This window comes from Bubalus kerabau, chromosome 8, assembly GCF_029407905.1.
Source record: "Bubalus kerabau isolate K-KA32 ecotype Philippines breed swamp buffalo chromosome 8, PCC_UOA_SB_1v2, whole genome shotgun sequence".
In the NCBI taxonomy this organism is placed as follows: Eukaryota; Metazoa; Chordata; class Mammalia; order Artiodactyla; family Bovidae; genus Bubalus; species Bubalus kerabau.
Genome location: NC_073631.1, coordinates 63,921,033 through 63,939,359, shown reverse-complemented (window position 1 = coordinate 63,939,359; position 18,327 = coordinate 63,921,033). Strand labels below are relative to the sequence as shown.

The window sequence follows — 18,327 nt, the reverse complement described above, 5'->3', positions numbered from 1 at the left end:
TTGATCTGCTCATGGAGAGTAAATACTGTGGATATTAATAATATAGGTACAGTTCTAATTCTTTCATTACAGAAAGAATATAGACATCTTTACCAATAGCTGAATAGTTCCATTACTATTTCTGACCACAATTACTATTTCTGAATTTTGGAGATGAGGTTTTGTACTAAGTACTAGAAACTATTTCACCTAATCAAAGGCACTATTTTCTTTCATCCTCATTCTCAATACATAATCTCCCTTATAAATTTTAGGAATTTAATTTCTCATGCAGTGCTCAGGGATTCTAAGAAGATAGAAGGATCAATACAATATGTTGAGAAGCCTGTAATACAATATTTGAGATGCCTATAAATTGAAAAGATTGCTTAATAGAAAGTTATTTATATACAGGGTCAGTGTAACTTGAATGAATAGGCTAAGCTGAGGATACCATACATAGTAAGGTTAACACAGATCACCATTCTGGTTTCACACCCCGCCTCCGTTTGCTCTCCCCTCTCTTCTCGGACTCAAGTTTCCCATATGATCTTTATTTCTCTATTTTTCCTCTGTTATTCCCAGTCCAACAGAGGAAACCCCAGTACAATGGGTTAGTAGAATAGGTGACAGCTTCAGTTCTGTAATTGAGGAGTGCGGAAAAGGAGTGCTGAAAAGTTTTCTTTCTTACACCTTCCACACTGTCTAAGATAGGCCTGTCCTCAACATCCAGAGTAGGCTTGAAAGTTCACCATACTAAAGTCCCAGTTTTATCAGCCCCATCTATGGTAGGGCCTGGGAAGTACAGCCATTTCACTGACACACTAGTCAGATTTTGATTTCTAACCCCAACATTCAGAATAGATAAATCTTAGATCTACTAGTGGCTTTTCCCAATATGGGCCCAGAAAACACACAAAAACCCACTTTATCTAAGAACCTTCTAAGGACCCCCACCCCTATTCCGTTTCACTATGACTGAAAGAAAAACACAACAAGAGAAAGAGTAAAACCAAGAATAAGCCTCAAGAATAATGCAGACAAATGGGTGGCTTTAAAACTGAAAAACGGTCACATCCTTTGTTGACTCAGAGCAGAACCCATTTGGAAAGAGGCAACAAAAACAGTTTCCCAAAGGGCTTAGCATATTAGAGGTTTTGGGGATACACCAAGTATAATATTATTGAAGCAACAGAGATGTATCAAGTCCTTATAAATAGATTCTAAATCTATTTCCGAACTCTCATCAGGAGCACAGTCAGTTTGGGTACAAATTCTGAGATACAAGCAATAAATGCTGGAGCGGGTGTGGAGAAAAGGGAACCCTCTTACACTGTTGGTGGGAATGCAAACTAGTACAGCCACTATGGAGAACAGTGTGGAGATTCCTTAAAAAACTGGAAATAGAACTGCCTTATGATCCAGCAATCCCACTGCTGGGCATACACACCAAGGAAACCAGAATTGAAAGAGACACATGTACCCCAATGTTCATTGCAGCACTGTTTATAATAGCCAGGACATGGAAGCAACCTAGATGTCCATCAGCAGATGAATGGATCAGAAAGCTGTGGTACATATACACAATGGAGTATTACTCAGCCATTAAAAAGAATACATTTGAATCAGTTCTAATGAGGTGGATGAAACTGGAGCCTATTATACAGAGTGAAGTAAGCCAGAAAGAAAAACACCAATACAGTACACTAACGCATATATATGGAATTTAGAAAGATGGTAACAATAACCCTGTGTATGAGACAGCAAGAGAGAAACTGATGTATAGAACAGTCTTTTGGACTCTGTGGGAGAGGGAGAGGGTGGGATGATTTGGGAGAATGGCATTGAAACATGTATAATATCATATGTGAAACGAGTCATCAGTCCAAGTTTGATGCACGATACTGGAAGCTTGGGGCTGGTGCACTGGGACGACCCAGAGGGATGGTATGGGGAGGGAGGAGGGAGGAGGGTTCAGGATGGGGAACACATGTATACCTGTGGTGGATTCATTTTGATATATGGCAAAACCAATACAATATTGTAAAGTTAAATAAAATTAAAAAAAATCTTATTAAAAACAAAATTCTGAGATACTATCAAGCTGAATATCAGGGAGTAAGTCACACACAAAAACAGTGCGGCTTGGAAGGCTAGCAACAGGGTGAGGGAGAGATAAATGGTAACGTTTGATGTGAAGGATTAGGACAGGGGAGTATACAGGGATAAAGGTGGATAATTTACAGACTACACAGACTTTATTCAGGGACCTCTACGACTAGGAAGTTTTAAGAAAAGGGTGAATAATTTTCTTTCCAAGTGGTTGAAGGTCAGGCCAGCATGGGGCCAGGGAATAGATTAAAGAATTTTTTAAATTCCTTCTGGTTCTCTGATACTAGCCACAGCCCAGAGCCCTGTATAAACCTTAATTCACTGCATCACAGAAGAACCAAGGTTTCAGCCTCAGAGAGAGATAAACATGCAGAATATGAATCGTGTATTCAGAGAGTCTGGCAATGGGCTAATTATGCAGGGGGAGTTTGCAGGGGTGAGGATGACTGCAGAGGAGGCCCTAGGAGTTCAGACTTGAAAAGATTAGCAAGACAGCATGATAGATTTTGAATCTGGAGCAGCAAAATAGTACAGGGAAATAGACTTCATGGGCATCATGTTCAATAATTCATGAGCTGCTATACTCAGAAGAAGCTTCTTACCTGTTAACTTTCCACTAAGATTCCTTTCTCTGACCTTCTCTGAGCTGGCAGCATTATAACTCTCTCCATCCTCATGTTTGCAGCCTCAGATATGACTCTGGGCCACTGTATCAGGGTAAATATTAAACTGTGATAAAACTGGGGGATTTAAGCCTGAGGATATTTATAAATCCGAAAAGATCACTTGTGGCATAGAAGAAGATTGTTTTAGTAATCTCAGCAGTGTTTCTCAAAGGATGCTGTGTACAACACTAGTTTCTTGAGATGTATCTTTCTCGTAAAACATACACACATCACATAGCTCTGTGGTCAAATTAGTTTAGGAAATGTTTCATATTATACCTTGGAGCAACATTCAGAAAACGAAGATCATGGCATCCGGTCCCACCACTTCATGGGAAATAGATGGGGAAACAGTGGAAACAGTGTCAGACTTTATTTTTCTGGGCTCCAAAATCACTGCAGATGGTGACTGCAGCCATGAAATTAAAAGACGCTTACTCCTTGGAAGGAAAGTTATGACCAACCTAGATAGCATATTGAAAAGCAGAGACATTACTTTGCCAACAAAGTTTCGTCTAGTCAAGGCTATGGTTTTTCCTGTGGTCATGTATGGATGTGAGAGTGGAATGTGAAGAAGGCTGAGTGCTGAAGAATTGATGCTTTTGAACTGTGGTGTTGGAGAAGACTCTTGAGAGTCCCTTAGACTGCAAGGAGATCCAACCAGTCCATTCTGAAGGAGATCAGCCCTGGGATTTCTTTGGAAGGAATGATGCTGAAGCTGAAACTCCAGTACTTTGGCCACCTCATGCGAAGAGTTGACTCATTGGAAAAGATTCTGATGCTGGGAGGGATTGGGGGCAAGAAGAGAAGGGGATGACAGAGGATGAGATGGCTGGATGGCATCACTGACTCGATGGATGTGAGTCTGAGTGAACTCCGGGAGTTGGTGATGGACAGGGAGGCCTGGCATGCTGCAATTCATGGGGTCACAAAGAGTCGGACACGACTGAGCGATTGATCAGATCTGATCTGAAGCAAAGCTTCTGGGGCTTATTGAAGGCTCTGATAAACCTTACATTGATTAAACTTGTTTTCCTTTATTTAAATCAGCACTTCCAAAACTTATTTGACCTAGGAATATTCTTAAAAATGTGCATAATACCTTTTAACATCTTGTGGAACTAGTGCTTCACGGAACAGGTTTTGAAGAACATTGATGAATTACCTTTGTGATCTATATTTGAGCATTATGGCATGGCCTAAAATCTAAAGTTCAGTCAGCTACAAGAATCCTACTAGAAAAATTTGGAGGTTGTAAATATACTTTGATCAATCTAGATTGCAGTCAGATTATATCATTCCAGACAAAAATTCACATCAATGCTTAATTTCTTCAAATAGCACATCTTTGCTTTGTTTTATTCTTTCTACTTGACTACTGAATGGATAATTTTACTTTAAACTTATTTTCTCCAATTTGTTGACTGCAGTTATTTTAATATTGGGATGACTTTTTGCTAATTTCTTGTAGAACATATTTATTTTAGAACACACTTAGAAATCCAAGGGCTTAAGTTACACTGATTTATTTTTATATGCATCCCGTTATGCAGCTGGTGATTCAATTCATGCTGTTTATACTCCTCCTCCCTTGTCCCTGGCGTTTTCCCTAAAACGTTAATTCCTGCAAATCTGATTTGATTTAGGCAATCTGAGAAATTGCAAGGGAAGGAGGTTTGTAGATTGTACCACACTCTGCAAATGTAAAGTAACGTCATTATGAACTTACTCAGTGATTCTTATTATTGAATACCAACCACAGTGCCACACAATGTGCCAGGAGCTCAGGCTTCAGAGAGAAGTCAAGCCTGATCCCTGTACTGGAGATGCAGAGTCTGGTGTGGGGTGGGTGGAGTGGTGAGACAGTGAGTAAACAGTTATGACAAGTGAGATGATATTGGTATTGAAGGAACAAAATAGGAGCACAGGAGAGAATCATAGAGTCAGATGGGGGTTAGTATGAAGATGCTGTCCAAGGAACTGACTCCTAACTTTGGTTGGTGAAGTACGAATGGGAGTAACTAGATATGACAAAGATGAGGCTTAAATGCCTATGAAAAATATTCAAACTCACTCGTAATCAAGAGGTTACATATGAGAACATATGTAATAAAATAAAATGCAATGATAAAACAATATGCAATAAAATACTTTTTGTTAGATTGGAAAAAATTAAGAAAATGGGTAATATTCAGTATTGACAAAGGTGTGGGGCAAAAAGTATTCTTATGCAATATTTTGGGGAATGTAAATTGGTGCAGCCCTTTTGGAAAGATTATAATAAATTAAAAATGTATACCTTCTGATCCAGCGACTTTTTTCCTAAAGACATTCTCACATGTAGTCATAAAGAGAACCATAGGAAATTCATTAGAGAACTAATGGAATTCGTGAGGACTTGGAATTAAGTTGACTGTCCGTCAAGCCAGTATTATGGAAGCATTAATTTATAGTATATTATGCACAGTATGATGTCATTTATGGGAAAACCCCAACAAAGCATTTATTTATTTATGTAACAAACACATAGAAAGAGTCTATTAGGGAACCACACTAAATTGATAACAGGGCTTTCTTCTGGGAATGGGAATGAAATTAGAGGAGGGCTCTGATTTTTTATTACATACCTCAGTATTTTTTGTAAAATAAAATGTGTTCATGATTTGAATAAATAAATTAAAAAATAAGTAGGGTTAAAGGGGACATTGTCTCAGTGGAGAGATTGGTCAGTACAAGGCAGGAAGAGTCCTGGGCCAGGAGTTGGTATCCTCAGATGGCCCTTCCTCCCCGAGCAGTGCCTCCAGTGCCTGCACGCCATCCCTTCCTGCCTTGTCTAATAACTGTTCCCGCCTCTGTCTGCCTTTCTCCCTCTTTTGGCTCCTTTTATCTCTACAAGCATGTGGTAGGATTTCTCATCTAAAAACGTCTCTCTTATCTCTTATTCCCTATGAGCTATCACCTCACTTCTCTGATCCCTTTGACAGTAAAACCTGTTTAGAGTCGTGTATGTTCTCCTGCATTTACTTCTTTACAACCTGAACCTATTCTCTCCAATCAGACTTCCATCTCTGCCCCACGAAATGTGTCTGGTCAGAGTGTCACTATGATCACCATCTGGACACTCAGTGGCTCTTCTCAGGGCTCAACTTCCTCTCCCTCTCCCACCATCTAGCTTCTGGGCACTTCTCCTTTGGAAATACTTTCTTCACTTGGCATCCAGGACACTAACTGCTTCTGGTTTCCTTTCCCTTTTAGGGCGGTTCCTTCTCTTCCCTAACCTCTACATGTTGGTATCCCCCAGCCACTGTCCTCAGCTACATTTCTTTTTCACACTCATTCCCTGTAATAAAAGATCTCAATTTTTTGCTCTCAGGACCACTTTATATTCTTAAAATTATTGAGGAAATCAGAGAGCTTTTGTTTATGTGAGTTATAGCTGTCAATATTTATATACTGGAAATTAAAACTTAGAAATTTAAAAGATCATTTAATTATTAATCATTTAAAATAATAAATCCATTACATATTAACATAAATGAAATATTTGTTTTCTAAAAACATTTTTTTCCCAACTCCTCCCCCAATTAGTGGGAAGAAAGTCATCATTTTACCATTTGGCTAATGTCTTTAATGTCTGACAATAGAAGACACCAGGGTTCTCAAATCTGCTTCTGCATTTGTCTGTTGTGATGTGTTCTTTTAAGGGAACTATATGAAGGAAAGCTTGTCTTAAATATACATTTAGGTGGAAAAGGGAGTAAAATTTTAATATCCTTTTTAGATAACAACCAATTGCCTCAGCAAGTAGTTATCTCTTAAAAGGCTGATTAGTTGCCATATGGAATCTGAAATGGACTTTTTGCACCCTGTTACATTCAAATGATCTACCTTGTCCTTTGAATGGCATGATTTCCTATATCAAACATTGGTCATTTAGAAAATATTGGTTCACCGAGTTATGCAGATATTCCAAATGTTGACACAACTTATGATGTTGTTGTTCTTGTTCAGTTGCTAAGTCTGATTTTTTGTGACCCTGTGGACTGCAGCATGCCAGGCTTCCCTGTCTTTCACTATTTCCAGAGTTTACTCAAGTTCATATCCATTGAGTCAGTGATGCCATCCAACTATCTCATCTTCTGTCTCCCCCTTCTCTTCCTGCCCTCAGTCTTTCCCAACATCAGGGTCTTTTCCAAGGAGTCAGCTGTTCCCATCAGGTGGCCAAAGTATTGGAGCTTCAGCTTCAGCATCAGTCCTTCCAATGAATATTCAGGGTTGATTTCCTTTAGGACTGACTGGTTTGATATCCTTGCTTTCCAAGGGACACTCAAGAGTCATCTCCAGCACCACAATTCAAAAGCATCAATTCTTCAGCACTCAGCCTTCTTTATGGTCCAACTCTCACATCCATACATGACACCTTATGACACAATATTGAAAACTGTGTATCTCATTAGAAAGGACTTGGAGTAATAGGAAGTTGTCAAGTTCATAACAGAAGATACAATTTTTAAAAAATTCTAAATTTTCTCTGAAAGCTCAAATTTTATGCTTGGCAGCCAATACTGGCAGTTGTTTCCCTTGAAGTGACAAGCTCATTTCATTCATTGCAGATATAATACCTGCCATATATCCAAGTCTAAATAACTATAATTTGTTTTCCAGTCTTTTTCAACAAAAGGTGTTCCATGAAAAACTGACTAATTCAGTTTTCAACTCCCTCACACAAGTGCTTTTCTTTAGGCCAAACATCATGTTTTTTTTATGCAGCAGAAGTGCTCTATGCATATTTCTGTTTCATCAGATGACATTCTTAAAAATCATGTACTTACTTTAATAAAATTAATATTTTTTCCTATTTTATAGGTGACATTTTCAAGGGCACATGTCCCCTCTTTTTTAATCTAGAAGGTGTGGAGGTGAAGACCACTATGATTATTAATATGGCTTAGTGCAATTTTGATTCATGCTCATATGTCAGCAGTTTTACTCACCATTGCTTTTTTACCTCAGTTAAATGGCTACACAGTGCAAAAGACAACTACTGTCTTAGCATTGTTGTGAAGATACTGTTCTTATCCTGTGGACCCCCTGAAAGGGTCTTAGAGACCCAGAGGTCCATGGACCACCCCTGGAAAATCACTGATGGAGTCTATCTCCCATTCCAGTTGGCCTCACCCAACCTCAGATTACCAACTCTCTGGCTAATTATTTGTTTTGAAAAGTATAATTATAAGATGGCTAATAATTTGCAATTATATCACATATAATTTTTGAATAATGGATTTAATAAGGTTATTAAGCCCATTAGTGCCTCATACGTACATGTCTTCTTTTTTTTTTTTTTCAAACAGGAAATTAGGTTAGCAAATCTTAGCTTCAAATCCCATCTCTCCAATTTTATGTTTTTAATGCCCCAAGTGACTTGATTTGGAGTTATACACTGCTTTTCAAAATTGTTCTCTCATATAATGTCTATTGGGTTGGAGAGAATAGATAACCTTTACCACTCAGATTCTAGGACACTTCTCATCAAAGAGGTGTGTTTAAATGTCCTTGAATAGCATTACTGTGCCACTTATAACAATGGCTTTGTCTATTTCTTTCTAAGTGTTTGCCTTGTTTCTGGCCCAAATAGCAAATTTAAGTCAGAAGCAGAGGGAGCAACAGCTACTCTAGAAAATTCCATCTACTTTGCACCAATTTATGTTGGCCCACTGGTCTCACTCTTATCTTTCGAGCTTGATATGGTAACTTTGGTCATTGTTTTTGGTTCTTTTGGCTTTTGTGACTTGTTAAAATTTATTTATTTATTTTTGGCTGTACTGGGTCTTCTTTGCTGCGCATGGGTTTTCTCTAGTTTTGGCAGGCGGGGGTTACGCTCTAGCTGCTGTGTGGGGACTTCTCATTGTGGTGGTTTCTCTTGCAGAGCACAGGCTCCAGGGCATGTAGGCTTCAGTGGTTGTGGCTCATGGGCTTAGTCGCTCTGTGGCATGTGGAATCTTCCTGGCTCAGGGATTGAACCAGTGTCTTCTGCATTGACAGACAGATTCTTGTCCACTGAGCCACTAGGGAGGCCCTGGCTTTCATGACTTTTTAAGGCTAACAGCAATTTCTTACTTTTTTAAAAAAAAGTTGTGATTGTTGCCTTGCTCTTCCCTCCAGCTGGTTCTGCCTCCCAGCTTTGAAGAACTTCTTTATCATTTAGCCCTGGCAGGCAGAACTTCTCTGACTTCTGGCCTCACTTTCAGAAGGGGAGCTGGATAACCATAAATGCTCAGGTTAGATGTGTTGGGTTCAGGTGATTATTTCTGTTAAGGATTTGGAGTCACCCGTTTTCCTCTCTGGCTGTTGCTTGGAGAAAATAGTATGCATGAAAGATAATAATGGAGAGCCACTTTAATTAATAGCTGGTCAAACACCTAATGCAGGGCTTACTATGCATGAGCTCGACTTCTATTGAACAGTAACCCTGGCCCTACAGAAATTTGGTTCTTAGAACGTTTCAGACTCTGACCCACAAAGTTAGTCACGAGCCACAGTTAGCTAAGGGTTGGAAAAAAGCATAGGAGGTGGCAAGAAGGAGGAGCATCTCTCCCCAGCAGTTTTCCTAATGGATCTAATTCAAGCAGCAGTTAAAGAAGGACACGGACTCAAACGTCATGTTGCCCTAACAGCAACCAAACTTGAATAACAGAGAGAACTTCAGAGATCAGCAGGTGCAACTCCCCTTCAACACATAAATGAAGTCCAGGAATGCTAAATGCTCCATCTGCAGCCACACAGAACCAGCACCCTTTCATCTGTCAACACAGACTTCCTCCTACTCTACTATATGGACTCACAGTGCTCTGGAATTTTAGATGTTGCTTTTTCTGTTGACACACATTACCATTTAAGTTAAAGATGTACAACATAATGATCTGACTTACGTCTATCATGAAACGATTATCACAATAACTTTGGTGAACATCTATCATCTCTTATGTGCTCAATCGCTTAGTCATGCTCGACTTTTTGCTTACGGACTGTGGCCTGCCAGGCTCTCTGTCCATGGGATTTTCCAGGCAAGAATACTGGAGTGGGTTTCTATTTCCTCCTCCAGGGGATCTTCCTAGCCCATCGATCAAACCCATGTCTCCTGCATCTCCTGAATTGGCAGGCAGATTCTTTATCACTGCACCAACTGGGAAGCCCCATCATCTCTTATAGATACAACATAAAATATTACTTTCCTTGTGATGAGAACTCTTAGGGTTTACTCTCTTGACAACTGTCTCATATAATGTATAGTAGTGCTGATTATATTTATGATTTTGTATATTATGTCCCTAGTAATTATTTATTTTATAACTGTAAGTTTGTACCTTTGTACCTTTTGACTGTCTTCATCCAATTCCTCCTCCTCCTATCCTCGAGTAATCACAAATCTGATCTTTTTCTATGAGTTTGATTTTGAAATATAATTGAACTATAACACTGTGTTAGTTCCTGATACACAACATAGTGATTCAATATTTTTTCAAATATTTATTCAAAATGATCACCATGATAAGTCTAGTTACCATCTATCATCATACAAAGTTATTACATAATTATTGACTATATTTTCCTCACTGTACACTTCACTCCTGAGACTCACTTAGTTTGCACCTGGAAGTTTGTATCTCTTAATATCCCTCATCTATTAATATATTGCTTTTAGACAAGAAGTTCTTCCTGAAGTTTTGGTATTGTTTTATATCCTTCTATATAGGTTACTGGGCCTTGGCTTCTTTAACTGAAATAGGATTTTCCTGTTACATTAGTTGCATTTGAAAGTGTTCTGAACATAAGTAACTATTTTAATCTTTAAAAAATAGTTTTTTCTTCTTGCTTCTAGAGTTCTCCCTATTGTCAGGCTCCCAGCTCCTAAGCTGCCAGCATCATTTTTTTGTTTTTGCCTTCAACCTACTCAATGTCTTTCAGAAAGCACATAGTTTTAAGGGATATTACTTTTTGAATTTTCTGAAGCCTGAGAGTCAAGAGAACAGATTTTATTAATGTTGACTCAACTGAGTGATGTAAAGATTTATAAAACTAAGTGGTTATGTTGTCTTTAAATGCATGCATGTAATTTCAATTAGAGTTACTTTCATCTCATAAAGGAGATATTAAATTTTGAGTGGGTGGAGGGTTTGACAGAAAAAAGAAAGAAAAACAACCATCTTCTCTTCCAAATGACATTTTTTTTGCTTTCAAATGTACATTTTTTTGCTTTCAAAGGTACATTTTCGAAATAACACTGTGAACATCCAAAGGGTGAGGCAGGAGGCATTTTCCAGAGATCCAGTTGAATAGAGAAATCCATAAATTTCATCCCATGTTGATGAGCATTTGGATCCAAAGGAACATTTGCTCAAAATGCCTGAGGCAGCTGCCACATCTCTCACAAACACTGCTTCTAAGTCAATGTTCTGCTTATTCTTCTGATTCTGCCAGAGGAGGATCCTCATTCTAATGCCAATATCTCTTTAGTGATTTTTACACACTTCATAACTCTTTGTTCTTTAAAGGAGATTGGCCTAGCACAGGTTATCTGAAGGAATAATTTGCATTCCCTTCATGGATCCCAGCCCTGTCATCATGGCAAAGGGGCTCGCATAACTCAATGGAACTATGAGCCATGATATGCAGGGCCACCCAAGGCTAAAGGTTCATAGTGAAGAGTTCTGACAAAATGGGTCCACCAGAGGAGGAAATACCAACCCACTCCACTATGTTTTTGCCACGAGAACCCCATGAACGGTATGATTCTCAAAATCCTTCAAGCTAGGTTTTAGCAATACATGGACTGAAAACTTCCAGATGTACAAGCTATGTTTAGAAAAGGCAGAGGAGCCAGAGATCAAATTGCCAACATTTGTTGGATCATGGAGAAAGCAAGGGAATTCCAGAAAAACATCTATTTCTGCTGCATTGACTACACTAAAGTCTTTGACTGTGTGTGTGAATCACAACAAACTGGAAAATTCTTAAAGAGATGGCAATACCAGATCACCTTCCCTGCCTCCTGAGAAACTGGTATGCAGGTCAAGAAGCAACAGTTAGAACCAGCTATGGAACAACTGATTGGTTCAAAATTGGGAAAGGAAGACATCAAGGTTGTATATTGTAACCTTGCTTATTTAACTTAGATCCAGAGTACATCATGTAAAATGCTGGACTGGATGAATCACAGCTGGAATCAAGATTGCTGAGAGAAATATCAACAACCTCAGATACACAGATGATACCATAATGGCAAAAAGTAAAGAAGGACTAAAGAGTCTCTTGATGAGGGTGAAAGGGGAGAGTGAAAAATCTGGCTTAAAACACAACAATAAAGAGACTAATGAAAGGTTGTTGCTGAACCACAAAAGACACTGGGATTCTTGGCATCCAGAGGAGAAGAATTCAGTCTGGAGCCAGAGATGAGGCTTGGCTGCTCAGAGCTTTTGTGTAATAAAGTTTTATTAAAGTATATAAGAGATAGAGAAAGCTTCTGACATAGACATCAGAAGGGGCAGAAGAGTGCCCCCTCGCTAGTGTTAGCAATGGAATTATATACTTTTTAATTAGTTATTACAGTGAATCAAAATAATGTCTGGAGGTTATTAATACCTTACTAGGCTCACTTCCATAATTTACATTTTAAGATAACAGGATTAGCCAGGGTTTTTCCCAGAAACTGTCCTCAAGCAAGATACATTATTGTTATTTAATCCTAAGGAATGTAGAGGAAAAAAAAGGTTTGTCCTTTCCTCTACCTTGAGAATTCCAGAACCCTCTCTCCTTGGGGACCCCCGGACTTCTTATCAACCTGCCTAGGAATTCACTTTCTCAATAAGATGATGGCATCTGGTCCCATCACTTCATGGCAAATAGTGGAAGCAGTGACAGATTTTATTTTCTTGGGCACCAAAATCACTGTGGATGATAACTACAGCCATGAAATTAAAAGATGCTTGCTCCTTGGAAGAAAAGCTATGACAAATTTAGGCAGTGCATTGAAAAGCAGAAACATCACTTTGCCAACGAAAGTACATACAGTCAAAGCAATGGTTTTTCTATTAGTCATGTACTCCAGCTGTGATTCATAAAGAAGACTGAGTGTCAAAGAACTGATGATTTCAGATTGTGGTGCTGGAGAAGACTCTTGAGTATCCCTTGGACAGCAAGGATATCAAACCAGTCTATCCTAAAGGAAATCAACCCTGAATATTCATTGGAAGGACTGATGCTGGAGCTGAAGTTCTAATATTTTGGCCACCTGACGTGAAGAGCCAACTCATTGGAAAAGACCCTGATGCTGGGAAAGATTGAAGGCAAAGGGAGAAGAGGGCGGGAAAGGATAGAATGGCTAGATAGTGTCACTGGCTCAATGGACATAAATACTAGCAAACTTTGGTAGATAGTGGAGGACAGAAGAGCCTAGCGTGCTGCAGTTCATGGGGTCACAAAGAGTCAGACATGACTTAGCTATTAAACAACAACAAAAATAATTTGCATGACAGTATATGAGATGGTTTAACAGAAGCTACTGCTACAAGGGACGTACTGAATGGTGACACCCTGGGACCATCATGCTGCTGTGTTTTTGCTTAATGGGGATCCATTGCAACCCTTATTCCAGACAGAGAATTCCCTTTTTTCTATCAAAAGGAGTTAAATATATTCTTTGTCATTGCAGCTACATGGTAGAGAACACAGAAGCAGGTGGCAACTAGACACTAAGAGAAAGACAACCAGATAGCTTGGGCCCCCACATATATATAGAGAAAAAAACCTCACAGGGCAGGTGGCCAACCAGCCAGGGTGTGCACCTTCTTGGAAATAAAGCTGATAAGGACAGTGCTTAGAGTCAATGTGGAGCAAGTTCTGTGAACAGAGTGTGTTTTGTAAATAGCAACACAGAGCCTAATACAAGAAGATGCTAGGTCAGCGTAGACTAGTAGGATAGAGATAATTTTCACATAAGCCACAGCTAGATGGTTCCTTCCTTTGTGTCATCGGGTCAGAATCTCTCTGCAAAGCCCTTATAAGAATTATAGGCCATTTGTGTCTGAAGACTCACAGCTTTTTCTCTCCCTTTTACCCCACTGACTTTCTAAGGAGGATCTGTCTGCCTGCTGGGTTCTGAGAGGATGATGGGTGGAAACTGCAATAGGATTGGGGAACTACCGGGATTTCACATTGATCAGAGAGGAACCCCCTGGTCTGAGGACAGAATAGATGCAGAAAGGACAGGGGGCACTGGCTGTTCCCAGGCCCCAAGTCAACACCCAGGGACACAGAGCAGGCTGGGTCTGGGTGACACTCAAGACTTGTCATGCATCATCTCTGCTTTCAACTTCTGAGCATTAAAGCCAGAATGACTCTAGGACTTTGAGACTTGCCTATTATCTTTTAAAATGTTAATGTATATACATGAGTGTAAATAAGAAAGTAAACTTCTTCGTCTCTTGAGTCAGAAAAATTCAGTGGTGTGCTAGAGTCTTTTTTATCAGAGGTCAACTCTAGGGCCCCTGAGCAGGAGTGCTCTTTCCTTGCCAGCACAGATAGAATTTAATTTGCAGGATACTCCATAACAAGGTATGATGATGTGAGTATGTCAGTGGGTTTGTTGTGTCACTTGTGTTCCAGAAGCAATTTCTAATGATTCTCATTTTAACATCTTGGGAACAAACCTCATCTCCTATTGTTCCTTACATAGACACATTGACATGTTTGAGGGTGTGCAGACATACATACCTGCTGGTGGAGTACAGAAATCCAGTAGTACCAGATAGCTGGGGCCAGTCAAACTCATTGGTAAGAGCTATTGGTAAATTGAAGAAGGATTTCTAAAGGAAAAACAAAGAAGTAATTATCAAAATGGTCACTAGCGTTCAACAGGGAGTAAGGTTGTCTATTGCTCAGGCATTGCCCTCTGCCTGTCTCTCTCTCTCTCACTTTGTTAATCTCTTTAAGGGACTTTGCATTTAAAGCAGATGCCTCTTAAGGTTAACCATCATCAGAAAATTCACAGAGATCAGCATTCACTCTTAAACTGGCCTCCATTCAGCTCCTGTGAAAGATGTAGAAGCATGGCATCTCATACTCATCCCTCATTTGAGAGAGATGCTTCAGGACATGGGTAAACTTTCAACTATTTAATTTCTGAGATTTTCTCCATTTTTAAGGTTGGGTAATCAGAAAATTGATCGTCTGAAAACTAATAATACTCAAGCCTCCAGCAAAAATACCTTCCCTGAGTTCACAGCTATGCCTTCAGTTATTAGGATGGTGTCTCCTGACATCCTTGGGTGGGTGGGGGTTCTTAGACACCTTTGCAAAATCTTATGGTTCCATTTCTCATGAAGATGCACATATACTCTTGTGATTTTGAGGGGTTCACAGAACTCCTGCAACTCTTGCACAGCCTCCTGTTCAGGACCTCCTGACATGGAATCTAATTCTAATTTAAACTAGAATTCCTTTGAACCACATTCTATGACTTGTGCAAAATCACAAAAGAAAAATGTTGCTAGCTATGTCTCCTGATTGTTCCTTAATATAGATGATATCTGGGATAAACCCCTTCTCTAGTCTAATTCCTAGAAAAAGCTCATCTAGAATAAGGTGTTTGGAATAGGCTTACCAGATTTAGCAAATAAAAATGCAAGTGCTCAGTTAAATTTGAATTCTATAAACAAAATGTGGTATACATATTCAACAGGATACTACTGAATCTTAAAGCGAAAGTCAAGTGTTAGTTGCTCAGTCTGACTCGTTGTGACCGCATGAACTGCAGCCTGCCAGTCTCCTTTGTCTATGGAATTCTCCAGGCAAGGATACTGGAGTGGTTAGCCATTCCCTTCCCCAAGGGATCTTCCTGATCCAGGGATCCAACCTGGGTCTCTTGCATTGTAAGCAGATTCTTTACCATCGGAGCCACCAGGGAACCCCATTCAATCTTAAAAAAGAAAGAAATTCTGACACATGCTACAACATGGATGAATCTTGAGGAAATTATGCTAAGTAAAAGAAGCCAGTTTAAAAAAAAACTCTTGCACGATTCTATTTATATGAGGTATCATGTGTGTGTGCACAGTTGCTAACCAGGGGTTGAATATGAGGTATTCAGTTCAGTTCAGTTCAGTTCAGTCGCTCAGTCGTGTCCGACTCTTTGCGACCCCATGAACTGCAGCACGCCAGGCCTCCCTGTCTATCACCAACTCCCAGAGTTCACTCATAACTTTCCTTCCAAGCAGTAAGCGTCTTTTAATTTCATGGCTGCAATCACCATCTGCAGTGATTTTGGAGCCCCCAAAAATAAAGTTTGACATTGTTTCCACTGTTTCCCCATCTATTTCCCATGAAGTGGGACTGGATGCCATGATCTTCATTTTCTGAATGTTGAGCTTTAAGCCAACTTTTTCACTCTCCTCTTTCACTTTCATCAAGAGGCTCTTTAGTTCTTCTTCACTTTCTGCCATAAGGGTGGTGTCATCTGCATATCTGAGGTTATTGATATTTCTCCCAGCAATCTTGATTCCAGCTTGTGCTTCTTCCAGCCCAGCATTTCTCATGATGTACTCTGTATAGAAGTTAAATAAGCAGGGTGACAATATACAGCCTTGATGTACTCCTTTTCCTATTTGGAACCAGTCTGTTGTTTCATGTCCAGTTCTAACTGTTGCTTCCTGACCTGCATATAGGTTTCTCAAGAGGCAGGTCAGGTGATCTGGTATTAGGGGTTCTTATAAGAAGAGGAAGAAGGGACATGGGTACTGGACAAAGGCCATGTGATGATGAAGGCAGAGACTGGAGAGATGCTTTCACAAGCCAAGGATCACGAAGGATTGCCATCACCAGAAGCTAGAAAAGAGGCACAGAACAGATTCTCTGTCAGATCCCTTAGGAGGAATCATCCTGCTAATATCCTGATCTCCAACTTCTAGCCTACAGAACTAAGAGAATAAATGTCTGTGGTTTAAGCCACCCAATTGGTGGCGCTGTGCTGTGGTAGCCCTAGGAAATGATGACATGGCCTGAACTGGACAATTTGCTTATAGTTCTCATGAGGGTCCAAGATATAAACCCTTCTCAAAATGAGTCATGTGGTAGCTATATTCACACACAGTGGTTATCCCATGGTGTCCTTCACTTTTTCCCATGGTTCTGTGAACTTCCTTCACTCCCTTTTCCTCAATCATCTTCTCCTTGTACATGCCCATCCCGAGGTCCCCAGCCGTTGTTATTATTCTGAGTGCTATTTGCGGCACAAGTGGAGGCTGGAAGTGGGTGGGAGGTGGTTGGGAAGGATGGCTTCTTGAAATACAACTGTATTTGTAATGGTGTTCTTGCCTGGAGAATCCCAGGGACAGAGGAGCCTGTTGGGCTGCCGTCTATGCGGTCGCACAGAGTCGGACACGACTGACGTGACTTAGCAGCAGCAGCAGCAGCTGTGTCAAAGGAGCAGAAACTAACTCATGGAGGCTCCCAATAAGTCTCCACCGTCGATGGACTTCCAGCAACTGATACTTTGTCCCCTCTTGGCAGGAAGCACCCACGACTTTCGGCTCTAAACTCCACCATTACCATGACTGAGCTACTCTCTCTTTTAGTTTCTGTTTCTCCTGACACGAAAATAAAATTCTTTCTCTGCTTTTTCATCTCATTTTTTCCCTAGGTCTTTCTGCTTATAATATATGTTTGCTATAGGATTTGAGAATATTCAATTCTACTGGAAAAGACAAGAAAAACAAATAGAGTGGATGAAACTCATAAGACATATTAAGATAGTGAGGAAGCAAGTGGTTTGTGAAATGCAGGCAGAATTTATGAGCTGTGCTAAGTAAGTTAGCAGCCTGTAAAAACACATTAAAACTCTAAGAATGACACAATACACCCCCACATTACTTTATCACATTTCTTCAGTCATCCGTACAATGAAAACCCAGATTTTGAAAATTGAGTATGGAACTAGGCTTCTGATTCTGGGTGGGTCTGCTTTGTCTTCCGAAGAAGGTAGTAGGCAAGAACTCTTCAAACATAGGGTGGTATGTCTAATATCCTCTGCAACCTGGAATAATAATGTCAGGGATGGTAGTTCTGATGTGTGCTAGCAGAGTAGGGGAGGGAGTCTGTTCTAGGAATCAGGAGATCTGATTTCTATGTCTGACTCTACAAATTCAGTACAGTTTCATGGTTTGGATATGACGTACTGGAAATGGGTTCCATACTCCATGCAGCCCCCATTCTCAATCAGAAGTGGGTAAAAAAACTTTATCTTCCTGGTCGAGGCAGAAAAGATGTTGAGAAAGGGGTAGGACTGGTGAGGAAATGGCCAGCAAACCTATCTTGAGAAGGGAGGGTGGTCTCCGTTCCCCAGTATTATGCCAGTTGTTCTCTCTGGATCAACCTGAAAAAATGGTCTCAACCACCTTGGAGAATCCTGGACTCTGCTGCTCTCCAGGAAGCCCTCCCTCACCAGTCCTGGAATTATCCCCATCAGGAGTGGACAGCGGCTGGTGCTGAATTGCCACTGGGATCAGGGTGGGTGTGT

The 18,327-nt window shown here is 40.1% G+C and overlaps 1 protein-coding gene across 1 annotated transcript in view; it reads right to left on the bottom strand.

Moving 5' to 3' along the window:
• AOAH (acyloxyacyl hydrolase) overlaps nucleotides 1–18,327 on the bottom strand; it is a 184,338-nt gene that overhangs the window by 63,552 nt on the left and 102,459 nt on the right. The window contains exon 12 of the mRNA XM_055590397.1: nucleotides 14,529–14,620. Coding sequence (XP_055446372.1) covers nucleotides 14,529–14,620 — 92 coding nt within the window. The remainder of the gene's footprint in view (nucleotides 1–14,528; nucleotides 14,621–18,327) is intronic.